Source organism: Lipophrys pholis (assembly GCF_963383615.2).
Source record: "Lipophrys pholis genome assembly, chromosome: 17".
Taxonomy (NCBI): Eukaryota; Metazoa; Chordata; class Actinopteri; order Blenniiformes; family Blenniidae; genus Lipophrys; species Lipophrys pholis.
Window position 1 is genome coordinate 736,357 of NC_137643.1, and position 16,754 is coordinate 753,110.

Genomic DNA, 16,754 nt, shown 5'->3' on the forward strand with positions numbered 1-16,754 from the left:
ATCAAATAAACTTTCTGAGAATCTAAACCAGCTTTAGCCAAAGAACCAATGAGTTCTGACATGAGAATCGAAGGTAAGCTTTCAAATATAAAGAACTAATTATACAACAACCACAAGATTAAATGAGAGCATATGTCATGATATGATAAACGATGTTGTGATAAGATACGGTGGGATTAGACCAACTAGAGCTAAAATAAGAGGCTAGAAAAGGAACAGTGACAAAACATAGATGAGCAAAGACACAATAAGATACGATGATAAATCAAGCTGAGATACAATAAGATCAGCGAGGATACGGTCCAATCGGTTTGTCGGAGGGATTAGATTAAACACATCTAATAAAGCTGGATTAACTCGGAGGCTGAGACTGGATGAGACACAGGAAGCTAAAGAAGACAAGGAGACAAGTTGAAGATAGGATCAGCTCAGCTCATGAAAAGTGTTCCGATAAGATGAGCTGGGATTAGTTAAACTAACTAGACTAAGTTAAGATACCGTAAACTACCATGTGATCAGACAAGCTAGGATAACATGAGCTAAAGATGCTAGGAAAGGCTAAAAATAATCCATGATGCTACAAAATAAGACACATAAAACTCAGAACAAGTTCATCTGAGATCAGCTGGAATAAAACAAGATAAAGTCGGCTGAACTTTAGAACTATTAACTAAGTTAGGATGCCAGTCCCATGTTCCCTTGTTAAAAGATATATTTACCTTTATATGTTGGTGTTGGACCTCAGGTCAAAAGGAGTTTTTACATCTGAGCTCTTTGTTCAAACCAGAACGGCCCACAAGGGGGCGCCACCCCAGACTGGGGTTCAACACAGGAGGCTGATCTCAGGAAGCCTCTGCTGGCTGGTTCCGGTCCACCTTGTCAGGCTGAGACTGAACGTTCTAAATACCTTTATACATTTTTACATATATTGTGAAATGGACTGTTGGATCCCAAACTGACTGTCGAGGACAGAAAAGCCCGTTTTGAATCTTCTGTGCGTCACAATGCTTCTCAGCTTTTGCCAGGTTGAGCCTCGTTTATTAATTAAAATGTCTAAATTGCAGATTGTCGACCAATAAAAGCAGAGATGCAACCGGATCAATGACAAGATCACAAATAGGATTGTCTGGTTTTCTTCTTTGGCGGCCCTCAGCTATTAAACCTTTGAGCACCTCTGCTTTCTGTGACCTACAGCCTCCTGCGCCCCCTAGTGGCGGTGTCGTCCTCCAGACAGTCCTCGTCTTCACTCGATCTCGCCTTGTTGAAGTCTTGGTCTCGTTTCTGAGTCGGAAGTCTTGAGGAGACTAACGTCACGATCAGGAAAGCAGAAGAAGGAAGAGACAGAATAGAAATCAGAACAGAAACATCAGTTCTGCAAAAGAGTTTTATTTCAACCCAGATTAGATTTTTACAGGCCGAGAGTTTGTACATAAATACGCAGGAGTTATAAATATCAGCAGCTGGGCTGGTACAAAATTAAAAAAGGACGTATGGTACATTATCTACAGGAGCCACTTTGGGTTTGTACGTCGTCTCTGGGTGGACCGTCCTCAGACGTCCTCTGACGTCCTCTGACGTCCTCAGACGCGATCTGAGCTGCAGCACACACGGCGTCCAGACGGCGTGGCACTACAGTGAAGGTGCGTCTGCACCCGCACACTGTGGCTTTATTCACACTCTGGCATCGAACACAGTTCCTTCACGTCACGTCACACTGTGGCTCCCCAGATCGTCTCCGATCGGCCGAAACACTACAGTGAAGAACCGACTCTGTTGGACACGCCCACTTCCTCCAACACACTGAAGCAAAAACCCTCAAACGACAAGCAAAAGGCATTTTCACAGGTTCTAGAAACCTTTAGTCCACACAGGTGAAGAGTGGCGATTTGTTTTCCATGAGGGATCACACAGGTGAGAAGTCTTTTGAAACGGACTCATCGACGTCATACGGAGGGAGGAGCCGTCAAACTTTTCCAGCTCGGCTCCAAATACCACAAACATTCAGTGGTTCCACAACGTCACTAGAACTCACACAGGTGAGAAGCCATATTGCTACGGAACCTTGAAAACTTGAGCAGACCGATTCATTTGTTGGCCCACATGCGCTCTCACAAAGGTGAGAAGCCTTTTATTGCCACTTCTGTGGTAAAAAGTTGAATTAATTTGTTGACCTACATCAGGAATCACTCAGGTGAGAAGCCGCGTTCCCATGAAACTTGGTTCAAAGTGGTGTGTACTGGCATTTGTTGAGCTCTCGCAGGTGAGACGCCTGTTAAGAGCCACAATAGAAGCGTCACTAACTCATGGTAAACATAGAAAAGCAGAAAGTGTCTGATTGTGGTTTTCTTTAAGGTGCAAATCCAGTTGAATGAATCAAACAGAAGCATCTCGTTTCTAGAAGACGAATCATAACGGAGGGAAACTCCACATTTTATAAAGTATAATTATGGTTCAATTTAGAGGAAAACAAACTCTTTTTAACACCAAGAAACCTGGTTAGAACCTAGAAAACCCCCAAACACACGTTTCCTTTCTAGTCCTGGTCTCAGGTTTTCATTCACATTTTGTCTCCTCAGACTTCAGCCTCCTCTTTTAGTGCAACGCCGCCCTCTAGTGTGCAGATCTGGAACCGACCTCATTACATCGTCTACGTTTCGAGTCACCGAATCACTCTGTCACTCTGAATCACGTTTAGTCGGATTCATATCAGATGTTTGTGCAAATGTCACTAAATCAGAGTGAAGCTACAAGAATCCTGCGCTGGCGTCAATAACATGGAAAGACCAAACAAATAAAGCCCGAAGTGACGGATACTTTGGAACATCAGCCTGAATTTGCTCTCCAATAGAATTAATTTAAGAATGAGGTGACGATCACTTCTCCTCAGAAAGCCTCAGAAGCTGTTTGCAGTCTTCAGGTTTCCTTCCTTCTTTTAAAAGACGACGGAACTGAAACAAGGCAGATTAAAAAGGTGCAAAATGAACCGACAAGCAGAGAAATGGGAGTGAAATTAAAGTAGAACTACTTCTGCAGAAGACCTGGGATGTCGGTTCAACGCCGGCGCTACTAAATGCAAAGCGTCAGAGCAACAACGTGGGAATCCATCCGAAGGCGGCCGAGAACCCGTTTACACGCCAACGTTTTCGTGTGGAAACGCAAAACTGTTTTTGGTTCTGTTGAGGCGACGGAGCTCGGAGCCACTGAAGCAACTTTTTAAAAACACGACTCCATGGAAACGAGGGAAACTTTTCTGAAACGCTGCTCCTGGTCCAGGTCACCACGGTCATACTCACTAGTTGTTCTGCACATGCTCAGTAGAGACTCTCAGAACAACGTTTCCTCTCTGACTCCCACTACAGATTTTCCTGGACTTGGTACTTTTATTTTGACAGTCACCGTAATAACAATCCAACTTGGTGGTCTGTCCACTAGAATGTCACTGTTCTCCCGTTGTTCATGTTTTTAATTGTTCTCCGCTGCGTGTTTTCATTACAGAAACAAAGCGCCACCTTGTGGTCGGGCATACTAACTACATTGTTTTCAGCGTTTCTAGAAATGGACATCATTTTCAAACGTTGCCGTGTAAACGTGATACTTTTAGGAACTAAAATGTTTGGGTTTCCTCTGGAGGCGTTGGGGTGTAAACGGGTCTGTGGCTGGTTCTGCTCGGCTCGGGGGAACGTTGACAAAGAGCTGCTGCAGGAGTGACGGGATGTTCAGAGACCGAGTGGCTGATTGATGCTGATCAAACGATAGTTTGTTTTCCTGGAACAACCTTCAGATCTTCATCTCATCGACCGGGTTCATCGCGCTGAACAGATTCTCTCTCCAGAAGCAGTTTGGAGTCCGTGAGAACACGAAGCTTTTGGCACGAAGAAGTGATGAACTCCGAACCGTGGCGTCCGGCGCTATGAGTTCCCTCTGTGTGACTGTGGCAGTACCAGTGTGGAGACACCGGGGGGCGCTCCGCCTCCTCGGTGGGCAGATGGAGGCTCTGCTTCCTTCACAGCGTGGCGAGGACGCGTGAGAAGGAGATGACCACGGAGAAGGCGGTCTGACCCACCCCGAACACCAGCGCCTGCAGCGGGGCCATGTCCTTCCCCGCCACGCGGTAAACAGCCGCCACCGCCGCGCCTGAGGGACACACACACACACACACACACACACACACACACACACACACACACACACACACACACAGTTACTGCCGACATCATCTACTCTCAGGATTTCAACATAAAGTCTTTTTCTGTGTGAAAATCATATCAAGTCTCATCTTAGTGTTCACGCCATCGTCATGGCGATACCAGAACCGGTACCGTCCAGTCTGAATCTGGTACCACACAAAGTTTATGAGGCAAAAACGACAAAAAAACTCCTGGAATTTTGGCCAAAATGTGTCGAGAGTTTACAAAATTCACGCTGCAAATTTCCTCAACATTCACATTTGGCGTTTGCAGGACAGTCGCTTAAGACCTGCTACATTCTCCTGGTATTCTCATGGTATTCTCGCAGTATTCACACGGTATTCTCATGGTATTCTCATGGTATTCTCGCAGTATTCACACGGTATTCACATGGTATTCACACGGTATTCACATGGTATTCTCGCAGTATTCACATGGTATTCACATGGTATTCTCGCGGTATTCACATGGTATTCTCGCGGTATTCACACGGTATTCACATGGTATTCACACGGTATTCACACAGTATTCTCATGGTATTCACACAGTATTCTCATGGTATTCACACAGTATTCACACAGTATTCTCATGGTATTCACACGGTATTCTCATGGTATTCACACAGTATTCACACAGTATTCACACGGTATTCACACGGTATTCACATAGTATTCTCGCGGTATTCACATGGTATTCTCGCGGTATTCACATGGTATTCACACGGTATTCACATAGTATTCTCGCGGTATTCACATGGTATTCTCGCGGTATTCACATGGTATTCACATGGTATTCTCGCGGTATTCACACGGTATTCACATGGTATTCACACGGTATTCACGTGGTATTCACACGGTATTCACATGGTATTCACACGGTATTCACATGGTATTCTCGCAGTATTCACATGGTATTCACATGGTATTCTCGCGGTATTCACATGGTATTCACATGGTATTCTCGTGGTATTCACACGGTATTCACATGGTATTCACACGGTATTCACACGGTATTCACACGGTATTCTCATGGTATTCACACAGTATTCACACGGTATTCACACAGTATTCACACAGTATTCTCATGGTATTCTCATGGTATTCACACAGTATTCACACAGTATTCACACAGTATTCTCCGTCCACACAGTGCTCAGGAGAGTCACGCCTGCTGGAGACTTGCAGCTGGTTCACCGTACCTGTTAGTTGCTCACAGTCTTGCCGGATCTGGATATTTGGTCAACATTCCCAAAATACTTGATCAAGACCTGCTCAACATGATCATGTAACTTAGTCTACCTTTGCACAATACTTGCTCGACAGTTCAAGGGTATTTGCCCGCCATTGCACGCTCGTCTGAGATGTGGACATCAGCACAGTAAAGACTCGTCATTCATCAGAATACAAACTCCACAACATTTACCCGATACTCGGTTGGGATCCAGTCCACAGTTTGGCAAAACTCACTGAGCAAAACACTAACTTGACATTTGAACATGTTTTAGGGATGCACCCATACCGATACCGATACCGATACCGATACCAGGTCCCACACTGCACGGAGTACTCGTAACAGATTACCGATACAGACTGATGAGGTTTAGTGACGTCACGTGTCACCAGGTAAACAAGAGAACACGAGCGGCGTCCGCCCGCTGGACATTCTTGAATATTAATGAGAAAAACAAAAGTAAGACTGTAAATTATGTTGTGACAAAATATCATGAGGAGGCAAAAGATAGGTACTCATACTGGTACTCGGTATCAGAAAGTAGCTAAAGGTTAGTACTCCCAAATTTATAAAGTAGTACAGGTGCATCCATACTATTTTTTCCTCTGCATGATAAATCCCCAGAATTCGCCATGCGATCACCCCCCAGCACTCGCTCCCAGGTCACACGCTATTTGTGACTCACTCTGGATCTGGATCTGGATCCGGATCTGGATCCGGATCTGGATCTGGATCTGGATATCTGCATCCAGAAGAGATCTGATGAGCTTAAAGTGTTTACAGCAGGTATTGGGGGGAAGAACTGGGTATCGATTCCACAGGAAAGTGGTCATAAAGTTTTGGCTCGTCACGGTATGTAGTATTTACAGTTTTTTCTCTGTGTATCAGCGTTTCCTGACAGTACAAAGTGTAATCCCCACATTAAACCCAGGCCGGAACACGGAGCTGTTAAATGAAGTCTCCATCAGACAGACGAGCTGGAAGCTTCCTGAGCTCCACCAACCATCAGTCTCTACCTGAGGAAGAGGAGGACGAGGAAGAGGAAGAGCGGACGGACTTACTGGTGATGACGGCTCCGGACAGCGAGGCCAGGAATCCCACGCTGACCAGCACCAGGGTGATGAGGCGCCCCCACTTGTGGCGCTGCAGCATGACGAGCATGAGCAGCCCGGCGGCCCCGTGGACGAAGAGCGAGGAGAAGAGGCACCACAGGAAGACCCAGTACCACATCTCTGGGGGCGGAGCAGCAGACAGAACGCCGCGTCACTCACCAACACACACACACACACACACACACACACACACACACACACACACACACACACACACACACACACACACACACACACACACACACACACACACACACACACACACACACACACACACACACACACACACACTGATGGTCAGAGTCCTGCTGCTGAAACCTGCTGAGAACGACTGTCAGTGGATCTGTGGGTGGCGGCTGAAGGGTCACATGACTGCGACCATCAGCGTGTGATGTCACAACCTGCCCATGAAGTACGAGCCTGACGTGGCTGCTGAGAGGGTGGAGGAACCAGCCTGGGTGGAGGAACCAGCCTGCGTGTCTATTGGTGCAGATAAAACCCTCCTGGCAGGCGGTTGGTCGTGGTGTCGGGCCACAGAGCGGCCGCACACTCAGATGAGATGAACTAAAGTGCTGAGTCATGTTCCAGATCAGAGGGAAGCCAGGCCAGAACAGCCAGAGTCGGATTTAACTCCTGATAATCCGGCTCTGCAGGCCGACCACCTCAGCACGGAATCTCCTCTGTCGCTGGAGGAGCAGCTCTACAGGAGCTCTGGAGGAGCAGCTCTACAGGAGCTCTGGAGGAGCAGCTCTACAGGAGCTCTGGAGGAGCAGCTCTACAGGAGCTCTGGAGGAGCAGCTCTGCAATGTGATGACGCTTCACTTGTGACTGGTGGACTTTATTAACAGCTGCTCATTTCTACTCAGGTCCTCTACTTCACCTCTATTAACACTCAGGTCCTCTACTTCACCTCTATTGACCTACTTCACCTCTATTAACACTCAGGTCCTCTACTTCACCTCTATTGATACTCAGGTCCTCTACTTCACCTCTATTGACACTCAGGTCCTCTACTTCACCTCTATCAACACTCAGGTCCTCTACTTCACCTCTATTGACACTCAGGTCCTCTACTTCACCTCTATTAACACTCAGGTCCTCTACTTCACCTCTATTGACACTCAGGTCCTCTACTTCACCTCTATTAACACTCAGGTCCTCTACTTCACCTCTATTGACACTCAGGTCCTCTACTTCACCTCTATCAACACTCAGGTCCTCTACTTCACCTCTATTGACACTCAGGTCCTCTACTTTTCTTTACAGAAAAGTTTCACGTTTCTATGGCAACCTTTTTGAAAACGATGTTCATTTACACAGAAATGGAAGAAAATGATGTAGTTCTCACGTCAGGCCACTAGTTGGTGCTGTTGGTTGTTTTTGTAATGAAACCACACACACACACACACACACACACACACACAAACACACACACACACACACCAGAGAACCGTTGGTTCTAAACATCAACAATGTGAGAACACAGACGTTCTAGTGGACAAAATAAAACTACCTAGTTGGATTGTTACTACGGTGACTGTCAAAATAAAACTACCTAGTTGGATTGTTACTACGGTGACTGTCAAAATAAAACTACCTAGTTGGATTGTTATTACGGTGACTGTCAAAATAAAACTACCTAGTTGGATTGTTATTACGGTGACTGTCAAAATAAAACTACCTAGTTGGATTGCTATTACGGTGACTGTCAAAATAAAACCACCTAGTTGGATTGTTATTACGGTGACTGTCAAAATAAAACTACCTAGTTGGATTGCTATTACGGTGACTGTCAAAATAAAACCACCTAGTTGGATTGTTATTACGGTGACTGTCAAAATAAAACTACCAAGTTGGATTGTTATTACGGTGACTGTCAAAATAAAACTACCTAGTTGGATTGCTATTACGGTGACTGTCAAAATAAAACCACCTAGTTGGATTGTTATTTCCCGTCACTCAGATCTGAACTTGTTCTATTTGTGGTTTTGCTGAAGTGAAACTTGAACATTCTACATCTCAAAAACAGGAAACCCGTTTGTCGGGGCGACTCCCCGGGCGAGGCAGAACCTGTCTGAAGGTCCAGGAGAGGTTTCCATCTGCTGGACCTGCAGCTCTGCTGCTCCGAGGCTCCGAGGCGCTCCATCAGACCCCATCAGGTCTTTCACCCGCCTGCCGAGCTGCGGGCCCGGGCCCGGTGCAGTGGCGGCACCAGGTTCACTGGGCTCAGCGCCGCTTCTGCAAACTTCCTGCTGACTCAGCACATCCACTACCTCTTTCTGCTTCAACCTCGACACGACCGTCAACACAGGAAGTGAGCGGTGCGGTGTGGCCGCACGTCAAGCTCGTCTCACTTCAGATACGACCCGGTCCAAAAACCTCCTTCTGTTCCTTGGAACCAAGGGAGTCCAACATCCGGCCCGCGGGTCATAACCGGCACGGAACCAAGGAAACTAACATTTCAAAGAAAACTTAGATTGTTTTAAAAAAATGTAAAAACGTCTTCAAGGTTTTGATGCAACAACACTGAGACACAAGCAGAGACACAAGCAGAGACAGAAGCAGAGACAACACTGAGACACAAGCAGAGACACAAGCAGAGACAGAAGCAGAGACAACACTGAGACACAAGCAGAGACACAAGCAGAGACACAACACTGAGACACAACACTGAGACACAACACTGAGACACAAGCAGAGACAGAAGCAGAGACACAACACTGAGACACAAGCAGAGACACAAGCAGAGACAGAAGCAGAGACACAACACTGAGACACAAGCAGAGACACAAGCAGAGACAGAAGCAGAGACACAACACTGAGACACAAGCAGAGACACAAGCAGAGACAGAAGCAGAGACACAACACTGAGACACAAGCAGAGACAGCACTGAGACACAAGCAGAGACAACACTGAGACACAAGCAGAGACACAAGCAGAGACACAAGCAGAGACACAACACTGAGACAACACTGAGACACAAGCAGAGACACAAGCAGAGACACAAGCAGAGACACAAGCAGAGACAACACTGAGACAACACTGAGACACAACACTGAGACACAACACTGAGACACAAGCAGAGACACAAGCAGAGACAACACTGAGACAACACTGAGACACAACACTGAGACACAACACTGAGACACAACACTGAGACACAACACTGAGACACAAGCAGAGACACAAGCAGAGACAACACTGAGACACAACACTGAGACACAACACTGAGACACAAGCAGAGACACAAGCAGAGACAACACTGAGACACAAGCAGAGACACAAGCAGAGACAACACTGAGACAACACTGAGACAACACTGAGACCTCGGAGACGCTGCCATGAAGGACCAGTACCTGGTCACCGTCAGGGCGAGTCTGGACAATCTCCCACAATGCAACAGCTCCAGAGGTTTTCCTGACATTTCACTGGATTTTGCAGCAGAAGGTTTCATTTAAATTTGCTTTATGTTGAAATTGGACTAATTTTACAAAGTTATTTTTTGGTTTTGCAAAATAAAGACGCTTACATCTGGTACCTCTGAAGCTCAACAAAGAAAAACCAATGTAAAGGTCATAGCGGCTCGATTCTAGAGGTCCGGCCCACTCAGGATGAAGCTGGACTGAAACGCGTCGGGAACGTTCTGCTGTGGTTCCTGTCTCGGGAGGAAGTTCTGCGTTTCTGCAGAGGAAATGATGAAACTCTGGACTGACCTCGGTTCCACCTTCCTGATCAAAACACCAAATATTACTTCATCTGAACCTGACGGATGTGGGGGGGGGGGGGGGGGGGGGGGGGGGGCTGTCTGCTCCTTCTCTCGTTGTGTTGGACTGTTCAGCCACTAAGAGGGAACCAAGAGGACCACATGATAGATTTTCAAAATAAAGTTTGAGTCTCACGTCATGAGAAGAAAGCTGATGACGGATTAAAACGTTTGTGAATCAAGAAAATCTGATTATTACAATTAATCTGATTACTAGCAGATTCTTCAGCTCATGTCTTTAGTCCTTTTTAACTTAAATAAAAAACAATAGAAAAAAACTCTTTAACTGCACAGACGTGCATTTTGGGGGAAATTTATATTATATCTTTCACTTCATATAAAACCAGTCTGGTTTTTACGTTAAATTCCTACTGAATTATTTAAAGAAACTATTATTATTTGAGGTGCAGATTTCCTGTACTTTCAAAATAAGGCTGCATATATACGACAACGTTTCAAGTCAAAGCTCATCTTTTTGTTTCAGGAAGGTTTCACCTTTAAACAGCAACTTAAAGCGTCTATTTCTACAAAAATGTCAGAAACACTGAAAACAATGTAGTTACCCTGCCAGGCCACTAGTTGGTGCTGTTGTTAGTTGTAATGAAACCAAACACATGCAGCAGAGAACAATCTGCTCTGAACACTAACAATAATAGTTCAAATAAAACCACCAAGTTGGATTGTTATTACAGTGACTGTCAAAATAAAACTACCAAGTTGGATTGTTATTACAGTGACTGTCAAAATAAAAGGCAGCTGGAGAACGGTTCACTACGGTGGTACGCATGCGCAGCAGCAACGTTTCAGAAAAGTTCCCAGGAGTCGAAGCTTTAAGAAAACGTTCAGCTTGGAGTGACGGAGCGTGACGGAGCGTGACGGAGCGTGACGGAGCGTGACGGAGCGCCGCCGTCATGTGACCACATTTCCTAAATGCTTCCAACATTTTCTGTTTTCACTTGAAAACGTTGAGCAAACGGAGCCTCAGAGATTTGACCCAAAATACCCTCATTTGTTATCAATCAATGATTCGGTGCAGCTGAACGAGTACTGCAATACTTCAATGAATAAACAGTCTCTAATTTGTTGGTTTTATGACATCACACCAGCATGTGGCCAGTGGGCGGAGCCTCTGCCACGGTGGCTCCTCCTCATCAGCCCAACTGGAAATATGATGTTTGCCAGTTGTGCTGTATTATTGTTGTTATTATTGTTGTTATTATTATTATTGTTGTTATTATTATTATTGTTATTATTATTATGCAGCTCTGTTATATAATAAATCCTGTTTCTTTCCTTCGCCACCCATAGTTTGGTGAGCAGGTTGTTTTTGTCTCCGTGTTTTATTGATTGATCAGTTTGTATTTATGGGTTTGATCAACTTTTCAGCAGAACTCCTCAGAATGTTCAGGGACGATCGGTCATCCTCTGGGGAATAATCCAGGATTAGGGACGTTAACTTCAGAATAAATCCCACAAAGCTGAGAAAATGTCCTTTTTTATCTCCTTCATCTCAACACACTAGATTTCTTGCGCCATTTCCCAGAATGCATTGCAGCCTGACCTGCCTAGTCAGCATGGATGAGCTAAGGTCGGTTCTCCAGTCAAACTGTTGGTTCTGCCTGCAGGGCCACTTTGGTTCTGGCTGCAGGGCCACTTTGGTTCTGGCTGCAGGGCCACTTTGGTTCTGGCTGCAGGGCCACTTTGGTTCTGGCTGCAGGGCCACTTTGGTTCTGGCTGCAGGGCCACTTTGGTTCTACCTGCAGGACCACTTTGGTTCTACCTGCAGGACCACTTTGGTTCTGGCGTCATTAGATCGTTTAGAAACGAGGAGGAAGGAAATGACATCGTCTGCTTTAAAAACTAAATGTTTCCCTGCAGACAAAACACCCCCTGCTGTGAGACTCCCCCTGGTGGCGGGGTGGCGGGGTGGCAGGAGGCTGAGCCGGTCCGGGGGGGCAGGGAGCCGCGGCTCGGGCAGCCTCCGGACCGGACCGGACCGGCTCCTCCTGCTCCTGCTCCTGCTCCTCCTCCTCCTCCTCCTCCTCCTACCTGTGAAGTGCTGCAGCGTCGTGCCCTGCACCCAGAGGCTCAGCACCTGCTGGACGGACAGATTAACGGAATAATCCCTGCTGGAGCTCATGTTTCCTCCTCCTCCTCCTCCTCCTCCTCCGCCGCCGCCGCCGCCGCCGCTCCCCCGGTTCGCAGCCCTCTTTACGGTATCGCTATGCTTGGCTCCGGACGAAGGCATGGAGGAGACCGGGGGGGGGCACGGGATGCTGCGAGGCGGCTCCTCCCGGCGCGGCTCGCCTCTACCGGTGCCTCTGCCTCGGCTTGACGTCCGTCTCCGCTCCGCTGGCTGGTCGCTGCATCCTGGGCGGTGGAGTCGGTCGCGGCCGTGCGTAGGCCATGATGGGCTGGCAGCACGAGCTGGGAGCGGGGAGCGGGGAGCGGGCAGAGACGAGCGGCGCGTCCTACATCGGATGGTCCTCTGACGTCACTTTTAAAGGGCCAGCGGCGCCTTTTCTTGCGCACAATGTGCGTGACGTGAGCGATATATACTGGAAACAATGGAAATCATACAAACACTGAGGTTGTATTCATAGACATATATATCATACATATATTCATGAAGTGTATTTTATTACATTCTTAGTTTTTAAAGACATTTTAGATTTATTTTTTTGCTGATTTGCCCACTTTTGTCATTTCAGCGATTTTCGCCATTTTAGCTAGTTAAAGGGTTTAGCTAGTTAAAGCGCAGTGCAGCTAGTTAAAGGGTTTAACTAGTTAAAGGGTTTAACTAACCCTACCAGCATTCGGTTTTCATTTTTTCCTAAACTTTTTTTCTTTATTTCTGTTTTTTCCGTTTTCGTTTCCTTTTTTTTTGCTCGTTTTTCTTTTTAAATCTTTTCCTTTTTCCTATTTTTTTGTTGAAATTGTTTTTTCTTTGTTTTTTCTTTGTTTTTTCCTCCAACTTTTTTCCTTTTTTACTTTTTTCTTTTCTTCCTATTTTTTCATGTTGTAATTGTTTTTTTGTGTTTGTTTGTTTTCTTTTCCCCCCAAAATAAATAACCCATACTAGAAACTTTAACGATTTCAGTTTCACCATTTTTTCCTTGTTGTTATTTGATTTAAGTAGTTTTTGATGTTATCCATTCTTAGCTGTTCCTGCCATTGTGACTGCTTTGGTGGTTTTACCTAGTATACTGGAGATTACCTAAAAAAATCTTTAAAGGACATAAATGAATAAATGAGTTGATGATGATGATGACGATGATGATGATGATGATGATGATGATGATGATGATGATGATGATGATGATGATGAGAGCAGAGAAGAGAATCTGCCTGTTATGTAGACATGTGGTATTCTGGTTCTTTCCTCGGGTGGCTGCAGTATTTTAAGACAAAGTGTCCTAGATCACAGCGACACATTAAACATCTGACTTCTTTGTTCTCAGTTTCTCTAAATACAAACGAAGCAGATCAAACAGACGCAGGATTAAATTCATACTCAGATAAAAAGATCATTAAAAACATATTTTTCAGCATGAAAGCTGGTGGTATTTACATTAGACACTCTGAACGATGGGAAGTCTTTTAAAATCTGCTTTGACTGGCCCAGATGTACATCGTCTAGATATTGTGTCATATAGCAACACATCAGAATAACATATTGACTGTGTATACTCAACAATATCTTCACCTAACATCAGATTATAGAGCATCCTCCTCCTCTAACATCCAGATTATAGAGCCTCTTCCTCCTCTAACATCAAGATTATAGAGCATCTTCCTCCTCTAATATCCAGATTATAGAGCCTCTTCCTCCTCTAACATCAAGATTATAGAGCATCTCCCTCCTCTAACATCAGATTATAGAGCATCCTCCTCCTCTAACATCCAGATTATAGATCATCTTCCTCCTCTAACATCAAGATTATAGAGCATCTTCCTCCTCTGACATCAGATTATAGAGCATCTTCCTCCTCTAACATCCAGATTATTTCTTCTAACATTCTAACGTCAAGATTATGGAGCATCTTGGTTGAACTGTTCATTTTGTGGTTCTCAATCTTTATGTCTCGACTCTTTTTTAACGACAGGTAAAGTCAGGAAACGTTGTTTACCTGTCTGAGTCTCCCGTCTCCCTCAGAGCCTAATCTGACGTGTGACCATGAGTTGGTCTGTATCAGGTGACCGGCCTGACAGAATCTGACAGAATCTGACAGAATCTGACAGAATCTGACAGAATCTGACAGAATCTGACGGATCAAGAGTTCTTCAGGATAAACGCTGGTAACAAATGACACCATTTAGTAACTGGGTGGCGAGTAATCTCTGTTCTTCATGAAGACATCTCTTCCTGGCCGTTACTTCACTACACCCCTTTCTCCTGCACCCCTCCTGGGTGCTCCTTGATCTCCTGCAGTTCTTCTAAACTCTGACATAAAAGCAGCTCCAGCTTGACTTTATAAGTGCGCCACAATAAATAGTTCTAACTTAGAGTCGGTGGTTGCCAAGCAACAGGGGGGCAGGCTGGCTGACCAGAGCGCGGAGTAATACCTATGAGCAGTGAAGAGTCCAACTGACTTTTGGTCCAATCAGAAACAAATCATTTGACTGGATCGAACTCCAGAAGTTGTTATTACGGTGACTGTCAAAATAAAACTACCAAGTTGGATTGTTATTATAGTGACTGTCAAAATAAAACCACCAAGTTGGATTGTTATTACGGTGACTGTCAAAATAAAACTACCAAGTTGGATTGTTATTATGGTGACTATCAAAATAAAACTACCAAGTTGGATTGTTATTATGGTGACTATCAAAATAAAACTACCAAGTTGGATTGTTATTATGGTGACTGTCAAAATAAAACTACCAAGTTGGATTGTTATTATGGTGACTGTCAAAATAAAACTACCAAGTTGGATTGTTATTATAGTGACTGTCAAAATAAAACTGTTATCATAAAACTGTTCCTTTAACAAACTGAATGTTTTTTGACAATGAAAGTTGTTAATTGTTGTTTTGGGTTTTAAATCACAAACCAGCACTAAAGGCCCGCGGGCCGCCGCTCAGTACCGTTCAACAGAGAACATGTTGGGCTCTTCATTTGAACGGTATAAGGAACAGAATTAGAGGACTCCATCTGTGGTTTATTTTGGCCCCAGTGCACATTGTGAGAGCATTAACAAAGTGTGGCTGTGCAGGAGGCGCCGCCCGCGGGGGGGGGACCTGGATGGACGGCTGGAGCTGAAAGGTGGAGTCCTGGAGCCAGCTGAAAGGTGGAGTCCTGGAGCCAGCTGAAAGGTGGAGTCCTGGAGCCAGCTGAAAGGTGGAGTCCTGGAAGCCAGCTGAAAGGTGGAGTCCTGGAGCCAGCTGAAAGGTGGAGTCCTGGAGCCAGCTGAAAGGTGGAGTCCTGGAGCCAGCTGAAAGGTGGAGTCCTGGAAGCCAGCTGAAAGGTGGAGTCCTGGAAGCCAGCTGAAAGGTGGAGTCCTGGAGCCAGCTGAAAGGTGGAGTCCTGGAAGCCAGCTGAAAGGTGGAGTCCTGGAAGCCAGCTGAAAGGTGGAGTCCTGGAAGCCAGCTGAAAGGTGGAGTCCTGGAAGCCAGCTGAAAGGTGGAGTCCTGGAAGCCAGCTGAAAGGTGGAGTCCTGGAAGCCAGCTGAAAGGTAGAGTCCTGGAGCCAGCTGAAAGGTGGAGTCCTGGAGCCAGCTGAAAGGTGGAGTCCTGGAGCCAGCAGAGATGATTCCTGCTGCTGGCCAGCAGGTGGATACCTCCTCCCACTTTTCACCGTCTGTCCTCAGCGTCCTGCTGAAGCTCCTGCACTGGTTCAGGCATTGGGACTGGGGGGGCCGGGTAGGGGCCGGGTAGGGGCCGGGTAGGGGCCGGGTAGGGGCCGGGTAGAGGTGTCCTCCTCGGTGTTTTCATACGGAGAACCTCCGCCAGGTTCTCGCTCGTCTGTCACTGCTCATGTTTGAAGTGGAAGTCTGTTTGAAAGGTGAAGCCATGTGAATCCCCCTTCACACCGGGGGGCTTTGACCAGTGGTTTTGTCCCACATGGGGATTTTTGGGGGGGGGCAACATGAGCTGCTACAGTACCTGTCAGCCCGGGGGGGCATGTGGACCTTCAGCCGGGTGGAGGTGTTATCAGAGGAGGGTTTGAAGGAGTCATCCAGCCTTTGTGCTCCGTTCTTTTCTTGTTCTGGTGAAACTGAACCTGAAAGGTGAGATAAGTCCCCCTTGAACCTGCTCACCTGTGGCTGCTGCAGTCTTTCTTTATTCATCTGTGGTTTTCTTTTTGCCCCCCCCCCGCCCCACCCCCCACCCCGGGGCAGCTGTCCCAGGCTCAGGTGAGTCATCAGGTAAAGCCCCTTCATGTGGGGAAGACTGAGGCCTGAGTGAAACTCAAAGTACGACTGATTTACTACTTTCTTGGATAAATTCCTTCCTGCATT

At 46.2% G+C, this 16,754-nt stretch overlaps 1 protein-coding gene across 1 annotated transcript; it reads right to left on the bottom strand.

The window, feature by feature from the left end:
- Window positions 1-1,370: 1,370 nt before the first annotated feature.
- Window positions 1,371-13,376, bottom strand: tmem170b (transmembrane protein 170B). Its single transcript, XM_080485803.1, has 3 exons — window positions 12,343-13,376; window positions 6,479-6,649; window positions 1,371-4,134 (listed from the first exon to the last, which is right to left on the bottom strand). The coding sequence occupies exons 1-3, from the start codon at window positions 12,539-12,541 to the stop codon at window positions 4,004-4,006; spliced, it is 501 nt and encodes a 166-aa protein (XP_080341929.1). The 5' UTR covers window positions 12,542-13,376; the 3' UTR covers window positions 1,371-4,003.
- Window positions 13,377-16,754: the final 3,378 nt, after the last annotated feature.